We start from the raw sequence: 24350 nt of genomic DNA, 5'->3' as shown, positions 1-24350 counted from the left end.
CATGAAGATCATGGGACCCTCTAGAGCAGCTTTTGGGGGAAATTAGGGGGGTGGGGACTTCCCCATGAGCAGAAGTGTTTCCCACTGACACAGCAACATCCTTGGGTCCAAGCTGCTGTTAGTCACTAACGGTTAATTTATCTATTATAATCATCATTATGTATTCGCTTTATTTGTCATTTTTTTATTCCAGTCTTTGCCTGCCAGTTGAGAGTTCAGACTAAAACCTATTTCCTTTCAATTTGTTGGCTTGAAGTTGGAAGTGATGCTATTGAAAGAGCATAACAGGCTTTTCTAGAAATTGTCTTCATTTTAATGTTATTTTTTTACTACCTTGTTCTCATTTCCTCTGAGGAAAATATAAATGGGGGCGGCCCATTTATTTAATTAAAAAAATAAATAAACAGCAGAACAGGCTTTTTCACTGCATGAAAGATCAAGTAAAACTTTGAATGACAAACATGCTCTGTGAACACTGTATATATTACTCAAGAGAAATCCAAGTGAGATTTTTTAGGGCTCTGGTCAAATAATAAGCAAGATGTAGTCATACTCAAGAGCAAATCTATTGAAATTGGTCATTAATCATGACTAATTGACTCCCAGTGGGTTTACTCCAAGTATGACTGAGGCTGGATCCAGGCCTTTGTGCCATAGAAACAAAAGGCTTACTCATTATTTCACTAGAGTCCTGAAATCAATTGGATTTCACATGATTTCATGTCCTCATAAGGGATAAACTGCCATTACTTTGTGGCCATTCTTTAATAAGACACAGTGGAGCAGGCACTAGAAAACTGCCATATGCAGGCTTAAAATGAATTCTTATATATAAAATAAAACAACACCAAGAAAATGCTCTTGTAAATAAATTCATGTAACTCTCAATATATGCATACCTCTGAATTATATGTGACTGAAAAAGTCCCCCCCCCACACTGTCCCCCAAACAGCCTTGGCTGTGAGGAAACACTCTGATTTACATGTTAAATTAATGACTTGTTTTACAAAGGAGTATCAACCTGTTCTATAGGGCAACCAGTTGAAGACTGCAAGTCTGTGCTGAAAATACCATTTTTCTCCACTAGAGGGTGGCTTCCACCTACCACACTTCTTAAATTTCAAGAAGGGAGGACACCACATTTTCATTTGGCTAGTTAGAAAAATGTCAATTCCACCTCTCCTGATGTCAGCCGAAAAAAATGCTCTTTATAAGAATAAGATGAAGCCCTATAAAGGCAAAGGAGAGTCTTCTCCCATGTGCAAGTCACCTCTAAATTAACAAACAAAAAGTTTTTATATTCTGTAACTTTCTTTTGTAAATGCAAGTTCGGAATAGGTTTTTAACACACAAATGAAACGATTAGTTCCCTTCCCTGCATAGCAGCCGCCAGGAAAACCAGTTATGCTATGAGCAAGGGTACGAGAGTAACTAACCCATTAACCAGAGGCCTTGGAAAAAGTGAGAAAGTGATGCTACCTCAAGTTATGGACGTGATACTAGGAGAGGGGACTTACATACAGGGGTTGATGATTCTCACATGATATGCCAGATTAATAAATAACCGGGTATAAAATGCACTTCTGGGTATAAAATGCAACTGTATTTGGGGGAGAGGGTTGCCAGTACAGAAACATCTGCAAGCTGGAAAGGATGGATCCAAAGAGCACTGTTTTTACTTTTGATCCCGTGTTAAGAAAGGGAACAAAAGTGCACCCACTGGCCGGGTCTTCACGGTGGAATATGTGAAATGGGTCCTGTGCACAGTTGTATATAGTGTAACAGCCTGATCACAGAGGGGATTCTCGCCACATGGAAGGACTTATGCACAAACAGCTGTGTATGCATACAGAGAAGCTTTTACACTGAATGAATGGGCTGAGCCAGTGCGCCCATTTCCCATTTCATTCGGTTCAACGAACACACACACACAACTGGAAATGAAAACAGAGTTAATGTCTCCTAATATGGATCCCCTTCACCTTCATCTCGTTCATCTCACTTCCTTTCTGTGAATTATCGCAGTTTAGTGCTTTCAGGCAACACATTAATTCAGAAGCATGAGTGACCTGATCACTATTCGGAACGACCAACATTCTGCCTCCAACCAATGTTGAGCTAACCACCTGTAAAAATTCATACATCAGCTTTTTTCATGCATCTCATCTTACGATCCCTGAAAGCCCTGCCGAAATATGAATCCCATTTTCAGACTTGCAAAATATATTTAATTTGTGGAAAGTGCTACATAGCTAAATATTACCAATTCCACCCCGTAATGAATCCATAATAATTAGGTAAATATGCAGAAGTCAGCATAGCCTGCAAACCTTGCATGTTTGCCTGCTTATTTGGTACTGTAGGTGTGGTGGCTTGGGGCACATCTCTCCATGTGAATAATTCCACAAGGCCACCTGCAAAATGCCACGGGCATTTAACTATTTATGTAGAAGAGCTGCAGCTCAGTGATACAGCATCTGCTTTTCATGTAAAATGGTCCCAAAAACCCTGTTCCATGTTCAGGAACAAGAGGCTGGAGTCCTTTGTCTTTGTCACAAAGGGGTGACATCAAGCAGTGGAAACCATGTCACATGTTTTACATTCAAAACCAGACATTGGTTTAAAATTAATGACTGTCCGGGAGTATAGCCTGGTGGACCAGGATTTTAGCTGCAGTACGGAGTCCCTGATTGCCAGCTCTCAAACACTGATGTCATCACTGGCAGAACAGAATCACATGTAAGACATGTTTTGGAAAGACTGCCTTTCATTGCCCCCGCCAACCTCTGAACATAATTTCAATAGAGCTTCTTGAAAGGATTGCAGACATCTTTGCAAATCGAGCATCTTTGCAAATCGAGCACGTGCTAAGTGTTTCATAGCAAGTGGTTATCTGAGTATTTGAATATGCATAAGAGGGAAGCCTACAAGGGGCGGGGGCGGGAACAATGCACAGGCCTCTTTGACAGTGGCATCTTTGCAGTAAAAAAAAGAGGAAATGACCTCGTGAATTTGCCTTTCTGCTTTTTCTCCTCTTTCTCCAAACAATGGAGCTTTTTGATGCTCAACACATCTCCCTCTTAAATCCTCTGCATATGTAACTCAGAGCCCTGCATACTATTTCATATTATCAGTAGCTCCAAGGTACCTTTAGAGCCACATGTACCTTTTTCCTTTATGCACGAAGAACTGCTTAAAGATCAGAGAGCATCTCAAAGCACGCACAAAAACACTCCGAAACCACAGTTGCATCAGGAAGCTCAGAAGCTGCTCTCTTGGCAGCCTTGATGCTGTATGTTGCACACTAAAAGAAACAAAAGCCATGCTGCCACCTTTCTTTCCCATTGCTTGCTGCCTAGAAAATACCTGTCTGACTGCTAGCCAGCAAGCAACTGAACACTATTTCCAACATGCTAAAATATCTTGCTGTGGATTTGCAGGAGGAGCAGAGGGTTCTTTTGATTACCAGAACTAAACAGAATTTATAGGTTTCTTTCTTCCCTGATTCATCCATGATAAACGGCACAGGCAATACATCTTAGCTAGCTGTCCCATGAAAAGCCCTTTCAAAGACACTACTTGGGAACACCATTAGCAAATAATTATTTTCTGTTATGGGGTGTGGAAGATTGGTAGAGCATCTGCTTTGCACGCAGGAGGTCCCAGCATCAGTTCTCAGCATCTCCAGGTAGGACTGGGAGAGACACACCTGGAACCCAAGAGAGCTGCTGGCAGGCAGAGTAGAAAATACTGAACAGGATGGACTAATGGTCTGATGCAATATGAGGCAGTTTCCAGAGTTCCTATGTGGGGAACCTTTTTCAGCCTCGGGGCTGTATTTTCCCCATGGCCAAGTTTCTGAGAGCCACATGCAAGTGGTGATCAGGGCCACTCCAGTGTGGCCTGAATTTCTGAGAGAATGGGTGAGACTTGTGTGAAACCACTGCTTTCCGGGGGCACCTGCAGCCACTGAGCCTCACGCTCTTTATTCCATCCATCCAATATTCTCTTAATGAAAGTCACAGAAGGGCAAAACTGAAAAATGTGGTAAGAGTGTGGAAGGGAAGAGAACAATTAAGAGTCACACTGAAAGACCTACACTGGCTCCCAGTACGTTTCCGAGCACAATTCAAAGTGTTGGTGCTGACCTTTAAAGCCCTAAATGCCCTTGGTCCAGTATACCTGAAGGAGCGTCTCCACCCCCATCGTTCTGCCTGGACACTGAGGTCCAGAGCCGAGGGCCTTCTGGTGGTTCCCTCACTGCAAAAGCCAAGTTACAGGGAACCAGGCAGAGGGCCTTCTCGGTAGTGGTACCCGCCCTGTGGAATGCCCTCCCACCAGATGTCAAAGAGAAAAACAACTACCAGACTTTTAGAAGACATCTGAAGGCAGCCCTGTTTAGGGTAGCTTTTAATGTTTAATAGGTTACTGTATTTTATGATGGGCGGGGTAGAAATAAATTATTATTATTATTATTATTATTATTATTATTATTATTATTATTATTACACAATTCCTGCTCAGAAAGCTCTCCCCCCACCCCAGTAATTAGCACTGGACCTTTTTATGGGGAAGGGACACTTAGCATTGGCATAAGAAGCAAAGTGACTAGAAACACGCAAAAGGAGCACAGATATAAACTCAGAAATATTCCGCAGCTAGGAGGAAATATATATGTTGCATGAGATATTATTCTAATTGCTACTATGCATGCCCCTGGAAAACCTATACACCAACGCGCATTTCAAATAAATTAAAGGCGCAATTTGATAACTGGCTGCCCTTTTAAGCTGAAACTCTACACTCTTGACTTGATACTGAGTTTAAAAGTCACACCGAATTTGGTCAGTTTCAACTCTGTTCCTTAAATCTGCACTATGATCGGCATCAACACAAATGCACTCATCATTTGTTCTGCTTTTCATCACTTTACTCCAACGGTCCTCAGTGACCTGAGAGCAAGAGCACCACAGATCCTAAAAGGCGAAAGAGAGCAAGGGAAGCATTTGATCGGCAGCAGTACCACAAAGATCACAGAATCAAGTTCTTCCATCCCTGCTAAAGGCTGAAAGGGAAAAGTAGGATGCTGGTTTAAAAAATAGCCCTTTACACTATGTAGAACTGCTGTGAGAGCTCCAACCTTTACTATTTTGTCCCTGTAGCTTTTTTTAGCTGAATACAGAACAGAAAAAGTCGTATATAGTATATAGACAATGAATCAGCATGTTTCCACCACCTTTACCCTATATTGTTGTGAGTGCGGGAAGTTAGTCTGCATTGATGCAGGAATTCCTTCTAATTCCTGGGGTCCTGGATCTAGCAAGGGCTTAAATCTAATGAAGGGTTCCATTGTTGCACTAGTCAGGCAAGTTTCTTTGGGAGTTAAGGGTCCTAAGGACCATCTAAAAAAGAATATAGTATAGGTAGCGACTATTTTACGTGAGTCAAATATGCGCACAACTACACATTGCGCCAAACCCAGAAGTGACCCGAAAATGACACATAAAGGGGGGGGGGAGCAAGGCAGTGGCAGAATCGTTTTCTGCAGGCTTTTTCAATTGTGTTTCAAATGCACACAATTTCACTTAAATGTGTGGTGCCTTGGAGCATAACCATCGCATAAACAGGGAGTTGTCTGTATAACAAAAGAGGCTGCTCTTTGTCCTCCGAGCAAATGGGTGGGCCTTTTCCCCTCCTCGCCTGGCTGATACTTGGAAGGACAATAGCCAAGATGGTGGTGTGTAAGCAGGGCTAAAAGTAGGCAGCAGCCAGAGAGACATAATTATGCTTGATTTCTGCTATACAGTGGTACCTCGGGTTAAGTATTTAATTCATTCTGGAGGTCCATTCTTAATCTGAAACTGTTCTTAACCTGAAGCACCACTTTAGCTAATGGGGCCTCCTGCTGCCGCCGCGCCACCGCTGCACGATTTCTGTACTCATCCTGAAGCAAAGTTCTTAACCTGAAGCACTATTTCTGGGTTAGCGGAGTCTGTAACCTGAAGCATATGTAACCTGAGGTACCACTGTATTCCAAGCCTGTGACTATGACAAAAGCAAGACCTTTGGGCGGGGGGGTTGTTAATGCTGTGAGACCATCCATATTAGGCTCAGGCTGTAAATATGTGTAAATAAACCACATATCATAAAGGCATCACCATCTCTGCTGTCTCACATTGCAAGGAAACCAAAACCTGGCTAAGTACCTGGAATCTCGCACTGAACAGAGATTGGGATGGTGTGCAACAATATGTTCTTTACAATGCATGGCCTCTCATGTCAAAATGGTTGTAAAACCTACTATTTCATGGGTACTGTGCAACATAGTCATATTATAAAGCGTGTTTTTTCCATTTTCTGCAAATACAAATAACATACAGCTGTAATCACCTCATCCAGCTATTTTTCCTCCCGTGACAAGTAAAACCTGCATCTGTAAAAGTAAGGTGTTTTGGTGTGGGTTTTCAAATCATATTGCTACTTAATTTAGTGTTATCACTTTAAAATTGGTATCCTGGAACAGTATTGTTAAAATGTCAGATCAGATACCAGACAAGTTATACAGAAAACAATTTGCATGTTCATTCTGTGTGGGGGTTTTTTAAATTCAATATAGAATGCATCAATACCTATCATTATAGCACACTGAAACTAATGTATTGCTGGCATGTATATACTAAAGAGGGGAAAGGAAGCAATTTCCACGTACGTGTTTCTCGATGCCAAGAGCATCTGACGGAGTGCAGGAGGGCCATACAAACCTGGGATACAGAGACATTTGTAACTTGTTCCGACACTGCGACAGATGCCATGGGCACAAGGATTCAGGGCGCAGAAGTCGATCAGCTGGGCACAGGTAGGTCCTGTAAATCCTGGGCTACAACTGCAAGAATAGGAAAGCCGGTCTGTGTAACAGGTCCCATTGTTCTTGCAAGGAAATGAAGCACAGGCGTCTACTTTTTCCTCACAAGATGTTCCCAGGTACCCTAAAACAAAACAAGTGGAACTTATTTGCATGCACGCATTTCATTTACCAAACCTTTGTCAAAGCATGGAGCCTTGACACCATTTAAAAACAGATTATTATTTTTTTTGCTAGAGTTATCCTAACACATGCTTAGATACAGATACAAGGACTGCCTCTCCCCATATAAACAGACTTGGACCCTGAAATCATCATCTGAGGTTCTTCTTCATGTGCCTCCTCCACAAGAGGTCCAGAGAGGAGCAACATGAGAACGGGCCTTTTCTGTGATGGCTCCCCATTTGTGGAATGCTCTCCCAAAGGAAGGCCTGCCTGGTGCCTTCACTGAATAGGCAAAAGTGTTTCTCTATTACCATGACTTGGGCTGATTAACATTCTATGGTTTTTTAAATGTGTTTGTGGATGGGAAGTTATTGGTTTGTTTTTGTTTTATTTTGTATTTTGTGTTCTCGTTTTGTATTTTTACACCCTGTGACCTTCAGATAAAGGGTGGTATACAAATGTAATAAATAATACAGTGGTACCTCGGGTTAAGTACTTAATTCGTTCTGGAGGTCCGTTCTTAACCTGAAACTGTTCTTAACCTGAAGCACCATTTTAGCTAATGGGGCCTCCTGCTGCTGCCGCACATCCGGAGCACGATTTCTGTTCTTATCCTGAAGCAAAGTTCTTAAGCTGAAGCACTATTTCTGGGTTAGTGGAGTCTGTAACCTGAAGCGTATGTAACCTGAAGCATATGTAACCTGAGGTACCACTGTAATATCCGCACAACCTAAATGTAAAGGGAGGGTCACAGCTAACACTCTCTCCTCTCAGCTAAGGACACCAAATACATTTATTAGCTTCATAGGGATGCGTGTTCATGGAATTTCCCACAGTATACCCTTCATCTGAAATATTTATTAAAATATGCTTACATTATGCCCATGATTCTAACTCCAAGTGTAATATGCTCCCCATTTACGCCCATGATAAAACCCTCAAGCTATTCTACCACTGATCTTTGTTTCAGATAAGTTTCTTTATTCTCCCCACAATGATGTATCTGCTACTAAATATGGCCTCCTCCCCTAAGTGCTCCTGAACTTCATGGTAGAATTCAGCTATTCTTTCTCGAATTATCCATTCACTCTTCCCTCTGATGTATTAACACAGTGATTCCCATATGCTTTCAGTTCGTTGTGGAACATCAGAAAAAAAATTGTGTTTCTTGTGCTATGATTTGAACTAGGAACAATATTAATAGTGGGGAATATGATGCAATACTGTAATAGGACCTGTATTATTTTCTTATGCTCTTTGATGCTGGCCGCCATCTTTGCCACCGATGTTCATTCTAAGCCCTATTGAACTATAAATAAATGCACTGATTAGGTATTTACAGAAATACCTATTTGTTGGCAATGTTGCCACAAAAAACTCCCACAGGTGGATTTAAAACCAGTATTAAAAACCAGTCTGTATCTGTATTGGATTAGAAACTTATATGCTTTTATTGTTGACGTTTGGTGGAAAGTGAACCGTTAATTAAATAACAGTAGATTTCCAGACAAGTCAAGCCAATGGAAAAATAAATGCTCGGGTGGAAGAACCTCACAGTATAAACATGAAAAACTGCAGGAAAAAAAACACATTTAAGCACTGAATTTATTAGCAGTTTTTGATATTTACAGTTCCTTCACAAACAAAATTGAAGGAGGGAGAGAGGAAGCCTTCAGGATAAGAATATTATTGGTAATAAGAAGTGTGATGAAAGCTTGAAGCTCACTAAGGTTTAATGAGACTGCAAATCTACCACTGGCAAGGAACAAACAGGAAATGGCAAAATAACAACAAATATAAATATCATTGTTCAAGAAATATGAAGATTTTTTTTTTTTTGCTCACATGACATTTGAATTAAAGTTGCAATATGTGGAGAAATCAGTAAAATAACTGAATAAGGTGATACCCTAATCCAGCTGCAGTGCAGCAGGAGACTATTACTAAAGTGAATCCAGGAAATGTTTTACAGATTAGAGAGCACCATAATGAGTACAGATTCATTATCAAGAAGGGGCTTAATTATTTGGCTTGGTAATGGTCAATAGCAGTTAATAGCCTTGGGAGGGAATCATTCACCGTACTGCATTTTTAGAGAGGGTCAGCATTGCTTTGTTAAGTGTCTGGTGATCACACTGGATATTTAATCCTAGAAACATATAGCCACACATGATAAATGAAGCTAGTATCTAGGATTAGTGATTATAAAATATTCAGATATGAAACACACAGTTGGGTACATCAAGCAAGCAAACAAGACAAATGGTTTTTATTTTTCCATTACAAAAGTCAAAGGGAAACACAAAATTCACATTACAGGAAAGAAGTAATCAAAACCGAAACAAAAATTTGCAAGAACCGGGTCTAAAAGGAAAAACAGAGGCCAATCTAGACAATGTGTTTCAGCAACAAAGAGTAGACTTATACACCCCAGATGAAGTCAATATTTTATCTTTTTAAAAAATTACATCTGCATGCCACTCTTCCTTCATGAGGTTATCCTATTTAATGCAGTGAACCTCATGGTAAAGCAGGAATTTGAATCCAGGTTCCATGGGCCCCAAACCAATCAATTACAAGATAGAATATAAACGAATAATAATGATTAAAACAACAACAACAGAGGAGTTTCAACAGTGGTAAATGATTAGCTAAAACAAATGTGTTCTGCAAATACTGTATATTCACAAGTTGTTTCAGGGAGCTTATAAGAATGTTGCCTTTTCTAATTCTGATATGCAGCAGGTTATGCCTGCAGTCCATTAGGAACAGATGGATTACTGAGTTAGAAGGGGGATATTAATGGCTGATGGCTGCAGGGGTAGACTGACAATTTGCTGAGCTATGAGCAAGCTGCCTGTTCCCTTTAAGCAGTGAGAAGACACTGGATGCATACTGGTGGAAAGCTTTACCCAACATGGTGTTGAATTTTTATTTCTGAATAAAAACAGAAGACTGGCAATCAAACAGAACTAGTCTTTTTCTGACCAATTTCTAATATATGGACTCCATAGATAATATTCACTGGATCATATTTTTGCAAGCTCTTGTAACTAGCCCAAACTATAGCATGAAAGACTTTATGGAAATAATTTCACCTGATTCCCATAGTGAATGCAAAACTCAAAACATTAAGAAAGTTTGCTTGTCTGAATCTAAATCCTGATTCACTCTAGGCTCAGGGACGGACTTTGGTAATACGGCACCCAGAGTGAGGCCAAAATTTGGTGCCCCACCAATTACTTCTTATTTTCACAATAACTCTTTTTGGTCCAGTTGCTTTTTTATGGGTCTTCTCAGCAGCTACTCATATAAATACAGATGATGATGATTTTGCACTCCCTTGTTTTGATGTGCTCTGCGGAGGAACTACCTGCACCACCCTAAATCTCTAAATCTGGCACTGCTGGCCTTCTTGAGTACTGTGCCCATTGTTGAACTGGTTGCTTTTTCTTTAGTAACATTCAATGGTCTGTGTGCAACTGACAATTCAGAGCTGCCCATATGTGCCTAGAGTTTAATCAAGCCATGTTCGTCAACCTGAGAAGGTAGCTCATATTGAAGATGGAAAACCATGGATCCTAGTTCATCATGGCTAGTTATCACTTACAACCTTTTTCTCTATGAGCTTGTCTAAATTAGTCATTATTTTTAAAAGGTTTTATTACAATGAAGCCGGAGATAAATCTTATGCTATAAAATAATAATAATAATCTTTTAAAGCCATTCAAGTGGCGACCACATAACAAACAGTAATCTAAAATTAAAGAGCTGTAGTAAATGCTGCATCAACAAAGTAGACATTCTTTCAAGCACACACAGATATAGAATAACCTTGAAGATAACTGATCATAAACAGAGGGAATCCCATTTTGTAAAGGCTCAAAACCAATGATATCCACTCAGGAGGTTCCTGCATTCTAGCATTCTGAGAGAGAGAGCACTATTAATTTGCCCATAAATCATCTCAACCACTTTCACAAGGGTTTCTGTCATTAAACTGAGATTTTAGCTAATCAAACATGGCAGGTGGAAAACTATTTTAAAAAATGAAGTTCACATTCAAATCTAAGCCTTGCTCGGCTTGGAGGTCAAATATGGAACGGCAGAAATTAGAAGTGAAATTCAAAGTGAAATGAATGCAGCTAGTCTCCTTAATATATTATACAACTGAAACACGATGCTCAACAGGAATTACAGAAGTATTTAAGCATGAGTTGCTAAATCTGAAACTTATCTTTACCAATTCTTTTTTATCATTCTCCAATGCTCTCCAATGCCTTCTCTACATTAATTGCTTAAGAATCTTGCCTTCCTCATTTCCTGCAGCTCAAGAGTTTGGCACCTTGCCCACAGATCTGATCTTTATGATGCAAATGGGTCATGCACTAAAACTTCTTTATTAGCTCCCTTTATCATCTGTTCTCACCACATATTTCATGCTTCTATTACGTGCTGCACTTCCCCAAGCAGGGGGGGCAGCTCTGGTTTATTTTAGATGAGATACTGAGAACCAGAATTTGAATTAAAGGATGGTGGGGAAAACAGACAAGTCTCCCTACATCCTATAATGGCTCCCTTAGCCACTATTTTTTTAAAATATTGGAAGGCTGTGGCTGGGCTACAGTAGGGGTGGTGGAATCGGGAGGTGCCTTCAGTTGGAAGCAAATCCACTTACCTTGTATCAGGTTTCGAGAAAGCTATACATCCAGTTCTACCTAATTGCAGCTATACTTCCACATCTCTCTATTTCCCTTCTCCTAACTAAATTCGAGGAGGAGGAGGAGGAGGAGGAGGAGGAGGAGGAGGAGGAAGAAGAAGAAGAAGACGACGCAGCAGCAGCAGCAGCCTGGTTGTTCATCATTAATTCCCTGTCAAACACATGTCCCAGACCCCACATCTGCAAACAAATTGCCCAGCAGTAACTGAGCACCACTAATCTTATTTTGTCAAGTCCTCAACTGCCGATCATGCAAATTATAGTAAGCGACTCATTTATAGGAATCAAGTCACAGTAACCTGACAGTCAAACTCACAGCTCCTCCTTCCTCTTTTTCCCTTTCTCCCAAAGTTATGTATTTCCACCATTGCTTCATTTTATTTTATAGTTACTGTACATTGCTTCTCCCAAACTCCAGGGCTTTTTAGTGTATTCTAGCCCATGGTCTATGTTTTCCCAGGGAGCCGAAAATTAGCATTTCAGAGTGCACAATCTCTTCTCAGCGTGTAGCTACAATTAAGCACAATGAAGGAAAGCAAGATTTTCCCCAGAGAAGGACTCCTTTTCCCTGAAAATTTCAGGGCAGTCTAAAAATAGCCATATGTGCAACTTAACACACCTGCTTTTCCAAGCTGCTATCTCTCAGACAAATGCAATGTGTCTGTATTTTAATCTCACTTCCCACCCCAAGCCTCAAAATAAAGCCAATGGAGTGGGTGATGGCATGCAAGGGAAAGCTAATTCTCACGAGAGGTGAAAAGGGGATAAACTAAATTGATGTGATTTCCCCCCCCCCCAGTGTGAACAATTGAATGCATTGTTTTCTTTGCCAAATTATTATCTTCTAGCAGTTATCAGCACTAGACCACTATGCTTAAACTATTTTGCAGTATAAGATCAATTAGACAACATATTTAGAGCAGCTAACAGGAGACCTGTGGCACCATTCTACTGTACAGGTAACTGCCATAACACCAAAAATGCTTTGTCCCAGAGCTCTGCAAGAAAATTTTGTTGCAACTCAATAATGACTGGCAGCTGTTACAATGTTTGCTTGGAAGCATGTCTTTAAACATGTCTGCAGATCCATGTAAAAGGAATGAACACATCAGGAACATGAACAACCGGTGTTCTCCAGGTGTTGCTGTATTCAAAACTCTCATCGGCCCCAGATACTAAGGGGTTGGTCAGGGATGATGGGAGTTGTAATCCAGCAGCTTCTGGAAAGCACATTATCTGCTTCTGACCTGGGGGGAATTGTTTCCCACTGCAACCCTGGAATACAGTCTTGGTTTGGGTTCGGCTAGCCAAATGCCTGTGGAAAGCCCGCAAGCAGAACATAGCTGTAGAAGCCATTTTCTTATCTGTGTAACCCTAAATAATCTGGCATCGTCAGCAAACTTGGCCACCTCACTGCTCACTCCAGGTCAAGTTAAAAACCACCGGCCTCAATACACCAAGGGTAATAATTTAGTTAAGACAACAGAGTGCTCACAGGAAGAGGAGGAGAGACAAAGGGAGGGGAAAACAGGATGCCAGCGAAGCTTGTAGAGAAGGAGGCCCTATGGAAGGCAAGAATGAATTCAGGAAAGGAAAAGAAATTCTAGGGAACTCTGGTATTCTAAGACAACTATAGGTTTTAGTGTTAAAAGCTTAGAAAAGAGTGGGGAGGTCCTCAAAAGGTGACTGCAAAAATATTGCTTAACAAGAGAGGGTCATCTTGACTTACAGAAAGAAGTACCTAAGATCTCAGGTTTCTCAAAGTCAGTAGTAATGTGATACAGTGATGCTTGACTGAAGTTTGATATTAATGATCTCCTGAGATCCTACACTACCTGAATAATGAGGTGAAGATACAACCTTGCTTGTGCTAATAGAGGGTTTCCACCAAGAAACTTAAACTTTGATTTGCTCTGTGCAGCTAGGTATCTTTTAGCTCACAGTCATTCAAACAACAAGGGAAATGGTTTGAGCCAAGGTGCTAGAACCTTCTGAAATTCTTTTGTCAGTGGTTTTGCTGACCTGCAAGCGCTGTGCTGTTCACCAGCTGCCCTCTCAGCATTACCAAGCCCCAGAGCTAACTGGGATCTGGATGACATGGTCTATAAAAAAAAAAAGCCACAATAAGTCAAGAAGGGATGCTCGTATTAATTAATTCCTTGGGTAGAACTGGAGGGGGTGGGGAACACAGCCCACCTTGAATGAGGTCAAAAATTGTATATCCAATTTTCTTTTGTAATAACACAAGCATATATTTTGTTAAAATAAATTTGGAGCGAATAGCTTTAGGAAGCCAATTCAGGTTTGGCTAAGTGCCAATATCCGATTGTCTCACCAAGTGCTGTTACTATTTATATACTCACTGGGGGAAGCAGAGGAGGCACAAAAATAATTCAAAATGCCAGATATAAACTGCTGACCTTGTGTCCATTTATAGGTCTCTGCCTAGCTATTAAGTGGGTCACCCATTTTACTCCAACGAGAGATAAGAGTCCAGTGTTAAGCTATTAAAGAACACTTTAATTGTTAGGCCAGGATATGGTATAAAAAGAGAAAAGAAGTCTTGATCCACAATACAGCCCAGGTATACAAGAAATAATGCTGTGCTTTGATAAAAGGAACAGACTGGAAACAGCAATGTCTTTAGCCTTGGGTGAAATTCTGAATCAACATTTTAGCGCCGATGACTAATGCGAAGGCTTTATTATTGAAAGCTTCCATAAAAGCTGAGAGCAAATCAACTTACACAACAGGCATTTCCAGGCAGAAACAAGCTACAAAAAAATTATGCTTCCTGCCATCACACAATGTTCCCATTTGACACATCTCTGGCATGAATTTAGGAAGATGAAATCTGCTGGGTGATCCTAGGGCCCTGCTTTGCTAGACAGCTGCTACATAAAGGCTAACATTGACAAAGCTTACATCACAATCCCCTGCACTTGTAATGGCACAGTCAACTCCACAATTGTTGTATAGAAACAGAAGCCAATACAGCAACACTGATAGACGAACCCACATACGTAGCAACCCCACCGCCATCTATGAACTATGAGGTTACTCACTTCATGGCAGCAATCCCACACTACTCAACACAGAGACTGTAGGCTGTCCATGTATCCAGTGCAAGCGTGTGCATGCACATCACACCAAGCAGGCAGGGCAAAATAGCACACCATGTCAGTGAAGATCTGTGTTGTCTGGAGATACTACTAATGGTATGTAGCAGCTGGCTGTATAGTTAGTCAGGGTCCTATTAACTTGGCTATTTCTTGATCCCAGGACACATATGCTTCATGAGTCTGCTGCATTTATTTATTTCTGTATGACACTGCATCATATTCAGTTGGATACATGGCCATAATTGTAATCATTGCTGAAGGTAATCAAACTGCAATTTTCAATGGCAAAGTTATTGAAGTATGGTGGCACCTGCCCTTTGAAATTCGCTCCCATGACAATATTCAACAGTCACCATCTCTGCTGTTTTTCAGTGTATATAGAATACCTTTTTCTTTCAATTAAACTTTTACGTGGAGAACTTTATCCTAGTCTGATTCAGTAGAGGGGAGGGAGATTTGTGTGTGTGTGTGTGTGTGTGTGTGCGTGTGTGTGTGCGCGCGCGTGTGTTTTATGGCTGCCACTGTTCTATAACTGAGAAAGTTGAGAACTTTCCCAGTCTGCATCTGTATTCTAAGATGTTTTTATTGTTTTATTGTTGTTTGCTGCCCTGGGCTTGTTTGGGAGGAAAGATTGTATATAAATTTAACGAAAAAATAAACAATTGTGTATTTCATCATTATAACCCATCCTGGGGTCTTATGATAAAAGGTTGATAATAAATCTAACAGAATAAAATAAAATGCATGAATGAATAATAAATAAATAAGCAAGCAAGCACGTGTACAGGGCACACACGTATTACACCAACCAGGCAGACCTTTCAAGGGAAGACCATCCCAGAGGAGATCAGTTACTCATTGGCTGTGGAGTTATTCACAGTCCTATTATCCTGCCTATTCGCTGATCCTAGGAACCACATACTTCACGAGCCTGCTTGCATTCCCCATCTTTTCCTAACACACTGCATCAAATTCAATTGGATATCATTGAAAAATACTGTATTTACTGATGATAATAAATTGCAACTTGCTGGATAAGATATGCCGTGAAATTCATTAAGCATAAGATTTTAAATTCTAGACAAGGAGTGACAAAGTGCAACCTGAAGTGCTGCTTCAGGTTTTCCCTAATTACTCTAAGGAGTCAGTAAACCGGACTATAGAGACATAAATACCCCAACAGAGAACACAAGCCTTCTTAAAGATGACATTTATTGCTTACCTTCCGGACACTGGCAGCTGAATCCGCCAACATTAGAAATGCAAGTACCTCCATTTTGACATGGCTGTTGACTGCAGTAGTCAATTTCTGACTGACACAGGACTCCAGTATATCCTTCAGCATGATGGAATGGTTTGTTTTGAAACACAGAGACAAGGAGAAATTGGAAGCAGTTTATTGTTAGGTCTGGAAGCAGTTTATTGTTAGGTCTACAGATGGTCTTAGCTAGGGACGGAAAATTTCATCCTGTCTGCATTTTTAAACAAGCCAACCTGATTTATACCTCACACACTAATAATTGGACAGGACTGTAATTATCCTTCAGATTTTGAACCTCTCCTAATTTTGTGATACAGTTCTGGGCCAAAGGAAAAATAACAAAATACGGGGGGGGGGGGAGACATGCATTTAGGGAAAACGTTTCGAAATGTGCACACTGAGGTAAAATTCATATTTTTTTATATATGGTGATAAAATAAATACAGTGGTACCTCAGGTTACATATGCTTCAGGTCACAGACTCCGCTAACCCAGAAATAGTACTTCAGGTTAAGAATTTTGTTTTAGGATGAGAACAGAAATCGGGCTCCGGTGGCACGGCAGCAGCAGGAGGCCCCATTAGCTAAAGTGGTCTTCTGGTTAAGAACAGTTTCAGGTTAAGTACGGGCCTCCGGAACGAATTAAGTACTTAACCTGAGGTACCACTGTATTTAAATTCAGAGAGAGATAAACACACGGGGGGGGTTAACTTATGTGTGAATGGAGTGAACCTGACATGGACTGGCAATTGCTTGTCTTAACTATGGATTAGGGAACCAATCCAACTTCAAACCATGGTTTACAACCCTGGCTTGGCTTTTGGTAAGGCTATCAGTGCCTATTAGCCATGGTGGCTATGCTCATTAATACCAGTTAATGGAAAGAGTGTTCCTGTGCTCAGGAGGGAAGAGTGTTTATATGCTCACTCTTTTCCCACAGCCATCTGGTTGACCACGGTGAGAATAGGATGCTAGCCTAGGTGGGCCACTTATCTAATCCTGCAGGGTCATCTTTTGTCCTTATGGTGGAGGAAGTTTGGGCATGGAAAAACTTGCCTCTCGTGTTCAGCCTCCCCAATTTCTATATTGAGTCTAGCATAGGAGAATTATGCTACTATCACTTCCAGATACTTTCAAATTAAGTCCGGATTTGTTTACAATAGCTTCTGAAGCAAAAATGAAAAAAAAAACCTTGAAATGACTGAGGAGGTGTTCCATTTTTATTTTTCTCTCAGATATTGTTATGGTCAAGCTATATTCATGTCTACTGAATGAACAGATTTCACTCACTTGTGACCTTAACTATACAGTTTATTCAAGGAACTCTACTTCAAGTTCAATTACAGACTAATTTATCTCCTCAAATGTACTTTGCAGTTAATAGAATTTAAAGCATTACTTAACTATATTTACATATCTTTCTTGTTAAGGCTATGCTTGGGTGCATTTGCATATTTATATTAAATGTAACAGATTAAGACATACGTGCATCGAGAGTTAATTTCCTCCTACCACCAGTGTTTAACTCAGGTTCAAAATGTTAATATAAACTATTTGTCTGTATTTATAAAGTGGAGGTGGGGGATTGAAATGCAGTACAGAAATATCAAGCCTACAGGACATGAAATATCTGCCATTTATGCAAAAGGTAGCTCTGCACTTCCAACATTTAATGATGTTTAAATTGTGGTCCCTTCACTCAACAAGGCTAAGGGAAGTTTCCGATAAGAGGAGATAAGAGGAGTGCCGTTCATTTATGCTGTTGCAGTGGATTAGAGACAGGCTGGTCTTGGGCGAGGGAAGATCTTTACCACAGCTATGTATCGAACAAGTCACCTCTTCTTCTGTCTAACCAATCCTGCATGACTTCACTACCCATGCCTGCTGATTTCTACTGTGGCTTTGCTGCAGATATAATACAGTTCTAAGCCCAGGTAAGTAATTTCCCCAGGAAATTACTTCCTTGTATATGAAAGAGGTTCAGGAGCCTGATATAGATTAGGAGCATAGAGCATGGGAAGAGGTTACCTTCTCACTGTAATCTTTGTAAAACAAAAAAACCCCCCAAAAAACCTTCCCCCTCAAAATGCCAAGTAGCAGCAGAAGAAAATGCTCTATTGGAACCAATAAGGGCATTTCTTTTCCTTTTGAAATTTGGCATTTTGATTGGTGATATTATTATTTGCAACCATGTGGGTGGACAGGATTAAACCTCACCCCACCCCACCCCCCAGAGACACATGTAACAATCCTGATTAGGGGAGCCCTGATTAGGGGATCTTATTTTTAAGTTAAAAAGCCATACGGAATTGCACAGTGCATATTTAAGGCAACATGTAGTTGACTCTCATTCTCAAAAAATACAGGGCTTAAGCAAAAGCAAAAAATACAGGCCTTAAGCAAAGCTTAAAGACACTATGCCAGTGATTTTCAACCAGTCTGCCATGGTCAGGGGTGCCCACCTCCTCTGATGCCCTCTCCCATCTCTGCCTCCCAAAGGCTTGCACAGCTGTTAATTGCAGCTCCACAGACGAATGGTGCCTCTGGAAAGCATCGCTCTTTGGGGCAGGGGAGCAGCTCAGAGATCAGGGATAGCAGCAGCAGCCCACAGGACTCCCAAGGAGAGGGGGCTAAGGGAACACTCCACAAGGGAGCGTGTTTGAAAAAGGTGAGAGGCGGCCAGCTCTGCAGGCAAGGGGTGACATAACTGGGCTCTTGAGCCCACAGGGGTGCCACGGAAAGAATGTGGTTGGTTAAGGGAGCTGTGGACTCAAAAAGGTTGAAAAACCTCTGCACTATGCAAAAGGACACAATTCCAAGCACAACCTTAAACATACCAGTAGGGCAAGTACAGGTGAAATTGCTTCCATCATGCTTTTCTGTGATGTCCACACAGGTTCCATTGTTCTGACACGGATTGCTTTGACACGCATCAAATTCTTCACAGAGACCACCCAAATACTGACTTTCACAGTCACAGAAAAAAGTTTCCTAGAACAAACAGATTATAAAATGAGCTTTATAAAAATGAAACCTCAAAGCTTCTTTTGAAACCAAGATCTTGATCAAGGTTACAGAGAATGATCAATTAAGAAAACTTAAAAGATCTATAGGGGGGAAATAACACATGAAAGGTACTTATGCAATAAAAACTGCTATGGAACTTAAGGTTTCTGCCAACTAAGCCTAACGCAAGCTTTATCATAGACTAAACTTTTTTTTTTCAGGATCATCTTTAGTTTTGTTTTTCATAAGCACAAAGAGTGGAGAGAATTCAAAGTGAAATATAGGATTAACACATTTTTTAAAAAATCAAATCTAATTATTTGGCCAGAATTTCACATTCATGCAGCTGATGATCCCTTGATACAATATCACTGAGTACAGTGGAGATTATTTCCAAGAAACTGCACAAATATTTCCTATGCGAACTCTCTTTGTATATTACAAGATGCAGTGCAAAGCATAGGCAAAAAAAGAAGAACACATCAGCTCTTGGCTACGAGATGCCCTGTGAGATGTGGAAGAAATACAAAAGAGGCAGAGCAAAAATAATCTTGTTAAAATACTCTTCTGGTAAGCGGCGTATTTGGAACCAGTATGTTAGATATTCAGCATTTATTCTTTCGTACCTTGCTGATAATTTCCACTACTATTAGAAATGCGGGGGGCGGGGAGCTTACACAACAGTTATTTTGTTGTCCTAGAAACTGCAGCGCTTTTTATGCAACTGTTACACAAATCTCCACAGTACATTTGCCTTTATCAAGCATTTATATAAACCAAAAGCTAAATATAAGGTGTTTGTTATGTCCAGCCTTGCTTGCAACAACTCACATCGCAGGAGTGCCCTATATTTTGCAAATATAGATTATTTCTCATGAGAAGCATCTGCCTTTCCAAAGCAGTTTCCTGGTCCTGTCTAAAACTATCATACACATTTGTCAAAAAAATAGTTCAAATTAAACTATTTTACTTTTCCTGTTCTAGTCACGTTTTCCCAATGTTTAATTCTCATCTTTTCCACCTGTCTTTCTGAGTGCCGAATTAGAAGGACTGTCCTTCTGTTGCGCTACCTCACAGAAAACGTTGAGATGGTCATTATGCAAATCAAGGAGACATTTCTCCTTCAGTCTTTAAACTATTCTTGACGGGAAATGCTAGGTAATGGGGAAAGGTTTCTGAAAAGAAATAACCTGTATTAAAATATGTGGCTATTTAAAGGGGAAAACACAGCAGCCCAATCCACTCATCACATCAAACCATAGTTTGAAACAAACCATAGTTTGGTGGGAATGTGCTAGAGCACACTGCTCAATAGTTCCTGCAACACTTATCCCCTGCTCCTGCTGTACCACAGAAAAAACATGTCAATGCAAAGTAGGACTGATGGGAGCTGAAGTCCAACAATACCTGGAGGGCATCATATTGGCTATGCTACCTATAATTTCTTCAGATTTCTGCTAACAAGCAACCAACTAAACAGAGAAAACCCATGGCCTTATCCATTTAGGCTGTAAATCCTAAACCCAGTGATGTGGAACAAGTCCCACTGAGCTGAGTCAGACTTATTTTTGAGTAGACATGATAATATAGCACTGCCATTATTATTATTATTATTATTATTATTATTATTATTATTATTATTATTATTTGCTTCTTATGCAACATCTCAAAGAGGCTTTCTATTTTACTGCACCAATATAGCATATGAACTCGTCAAAAGATGATGCATTGTAAGAAATTACAAAGAAATGGAAAGAACAATTTATTCTTAAGAAAATATTGACAATGAAGCATGTCTCAACACTTCCAGAGAAATATTTCAGACAGGTAATAGCACTGGGACTTAGACAACTTATTATGCAGAGATGATTAGGTACCATTAGTAGTTATTAGCTAAGCAGCTGTCATCTTCCTCCCATCACAGAGTTAACATTTATGGTGACATATACTCATTTATTTGAAGAGCAAAGAATTAAGAAAACTACCGATTGTCATAATCCTTTGTTAAAGGCAACCTGAACAGCTGCTTACAAATAACTGAATATTTATAAAGCTATTTACTTACTACTTTCATGTTTCCTTTGGCAGGCATGGTGTAAATATTCAAAAAGGGGAGGCTCAACAATATGAGCTTCCCTCAAATTTAGCAGACCCAAATTCAAGGGAAAGGAAGTTTTCCCCACTCTTGAGTAGGCCTATTTCAAAGTGGGGCTCATGTAGGTTCCACAACCCACCTCCGCTAGAAACTGGAATTTTAGAGTTGCCTCTTCAGTTTCATGGAATCAGTTACCCGACGAAATTAGGCAGATATTGATATTTAGATAACTACTGAAGTCAATTTTTGTCTAAGGCTTCCTCTGAAGTGTGAGCCAATCATTTCATGGAATATTAATTGCACATTTGCAAATATGGTTTAAATTGTTTTTAAGAGTCTGCATCTTTTGTAATTTAACTCTTATCTCTTATTATCTTAATGTACATTGCTTTGATAGCTTCCGGCAGTGAAGTGGTTTATCAATCTGTAAAATAAATAAATAAAATAAAGCTGCATATATTTATCTCCTTCAGCCTTGCAAGGCCATCCAGGCAACACATTGCAAACTGTAAACCACAAGGTAACATTACTAAATGTATATATGACACTGCTGCACCTGAGGAGCAGATAACAAAAACATTGCGTTGCATTTTTTGTACCGTGGAAGAAGTGATCAACGATAATAGATTGGTAACTGAGAGGAAGATACTAGAGTGGCTAGGTGAATGATGTATTTGTGTATATTGGCAGGTGTGTGTTAGATGTGGGACTAGATTGGAATGAGTGGTATTGGAGGAGGAGGAGCTACTACACGATTTGTATAGATCCACAACAGAATTTGAGTGTGGGCATGGTGTTAGTGCAGTGAGTGTAGTATATTGTGAGTCAATATGTGACTAGGAAAGAGGATGGCTGAAGGAAGAAGGGATCATTGACTCTTGAGATGTTTTCACAATGTTTTGTGTTTTTGTTTAGGGAGGATTTGATTGTTTTATATTGCGTTGTATTGCATTGTGGTTTTTCAATTTTGATTGTTATTTTGGAAGCCACTTATAGAGACTTAGTATTAAATGATAAATAAATTTAGGAAATAAACAAAACTGTATAAGGATAGCCGTGGATTTAATCCCCCCCCCCTTTTAACATTTTACCATGTTTTATCACAGGCAGTCCAGCAATTCTTTTATTGACCATTCCACCATCACAGTTGTTTATGGAATGGTAAACACAGCTTAGAGGTGGTCCATTACTGTGCACTCAGATACCTTTGAACCAAAATTATAAAGATCATGATCCCAGAAATGATCTTTGTTCTGGCAGCGGAAGCACCAGCCGCTGCCACCAATGCTTGTTTATGGCAAAATGCCTTTTGGGTTTTCTTTTTTAGGAACATGCTTAGCATTTGAGAAGGGGTTGTGAATAAAATCAGAGAAAGAAGGAACCCAACGCTACAGATGATTCACATTAAGCATACTGTTTGAGCAGCCAACTGCTGTAATACATAGGAAAATTACCATTTCTGGACATCTCTCACCCCAGGTGGAAAAAAAACAGTGGCAAAAGATCTCACACCTAATTAAGCCTGCACTTCCCACGAGCCAACTGATTAAATTGCACTGTTTGCGTCAAGTTTTATTGGCTTAAAGTTCTGCCCTGCAACTAGCAGACCAAAAAATACAATAATAAAATAAAATTGGGAGGGGGGGAGGAAACAATAGCCTGGGCAAAACTAACATTCAATCTAAGCTCTACGCGAACTTACAATTGGGTGGCTAACCTAGCAGTACTTTGATGGCACTTATAAAACTGATCATCTTAAAGAAGCCTCTTTATAAGCTAGCTCAAAAAGTACTTTAAAGGAGACTGGAGACTGGTTACATCTTGATGGCAGAAAGAATGACATGACATTTCCAAGTACCAATATTGCGAGCTCTTTGCTAATAGCAGTTTTGTGGAGCTATTGTTCCTCTAGGGCTTTGTAACTAGTTGTCAAGTGTAAGACCCAGGAGAAACACAACCCAGGCAAAAGTGAGGTTTCAGCAGCATGAATTTGAGCATGAATATTTGCAAGAGTGGGGTCTATGCAAGTCACAGGAACAACTATGAAGAGACCTTGTGGTCCCATCTCTTTTCCTCTCCTATAGCCTGATGGAATATTCAGCTGCTTGGAGGAGGAGCCTGACTTAGCTTTCAACAGAATTAACTAGTTGCCGTTCGGAATCACAGTGCAATCCTATGCATGCTTGCTCATAAGCAAGTCTTACTGAATTCAGTGTGTCCTCAGGCAAGCCGACACAGAAGTGCAGCTTCAATCTCTTTGGCATCTAAGAATAAGACCCATTTTCAGTTTCCAAATCCAAAGTGACAGATGTCCTTGTAAATCCCATATGAGGAATGTGTTGCTAGGTTTTTCCCCTCTACCCAAATACTTGGGGATTTCATAGATTTGTAGTTTCGGTAACTAATAAATGTTGACACTGAAGGCTAAACCACCTCTGAATATCTAACAATTTCAATCCTCGTGGCAAGGTCACTGCAAAGACCTCAGATGTCTGCAATCTCCTGCTGTGCCAGGAATCCTAGCTGAACTATTCTATGTGACAGGAGCACTAATAACAGCACCTTTCCCCCTTCTAGTGTGCTAAGGAAGGCTGATAGCACATAACATTTATCTGACTTGATTAAGCCTAAGATCCCAAGTATAATGCTTTGAACTATGCAAAGTCTGGGAGCAGAACCAGGCCTGACACAATACAACATAATAATAGGGAGTATACATAACACACGAAACTATCTGGAAAACACGGAGCATATTCAAGTGTCTTCCAAAAACTGAAAAATTAATAAAACATTTTGTGATGAGTACAGCAGCACGATTGCCTCTGTACTGATTTTCTAACAATTCATTCACCACCAGCTTGTAAAATTAGCTTCCTAGAATGAAATAGTTGTTTCCACATTACTGAGGTTACGCTATCCACAATTAGCATCACCATTAGCAATATTAAGGGCAGACTTCGTGGTGGACGGCCTTGAAGGCATCCAACAACTTGCAGAGCTGCTGCAACATCTTTCCCTTCAGTTTCTGTTCTTGTCTGGGTAGGGAAGGCTTTAATTGCTGGCTTCTTCTCATTCTTTTCTTTTTAAAGTTAGCACAACTCTTGCCGAAAAATAAAATA

General features: G+C 40.2%; 1 protein-coding gene across 1 annotated transcript in view; it reads right to left on the bottom strand.

The window, feature by feature from the left end:
* The window catches only part of DNER (delta/notch like EGF repeat containing), a 108896-nt gene that overhangs the window by 18419 nt on the left and 66127 nt on the right, over nucleotides 1-24350 (bottom strand). Inside the window, exons 6-8 of the mRNA XM_081910656.1 lie at nucleotides 18968-19121; nucleotides 16093-16206; nucleotides 6763-6987 (exon numbers count right to left, since the gene is read on the bottom strand). Of these exons, the coding sequence (XP_081766782.1) occupies nucleotides 6763-6987; nucleotides 16093-16206; nucleotides 18968-19121 (493 nt within the window). The remainder of the gene's footprint in view (nucleotides 1-6762; nucleotides 6988-16092; nucleotides 16207-18967; nucleotides 19122-24350) is intronic.

Source organism: Podarcis melisellensis (genome assembly GCF_964234715.1).
Source record: "Podarcis melisellensis genome assembly, chromosome: 5".
NCBI classification, from domain to species: Eukaryota; Metazoa; Chordata; class Lepidosauria; order Squamata; family Lacertidae; genus Podarcis; species Podarcis melisellensis.
This window is presented reverse-complemented; position numbering and strand designations above follow the sequence as displayed.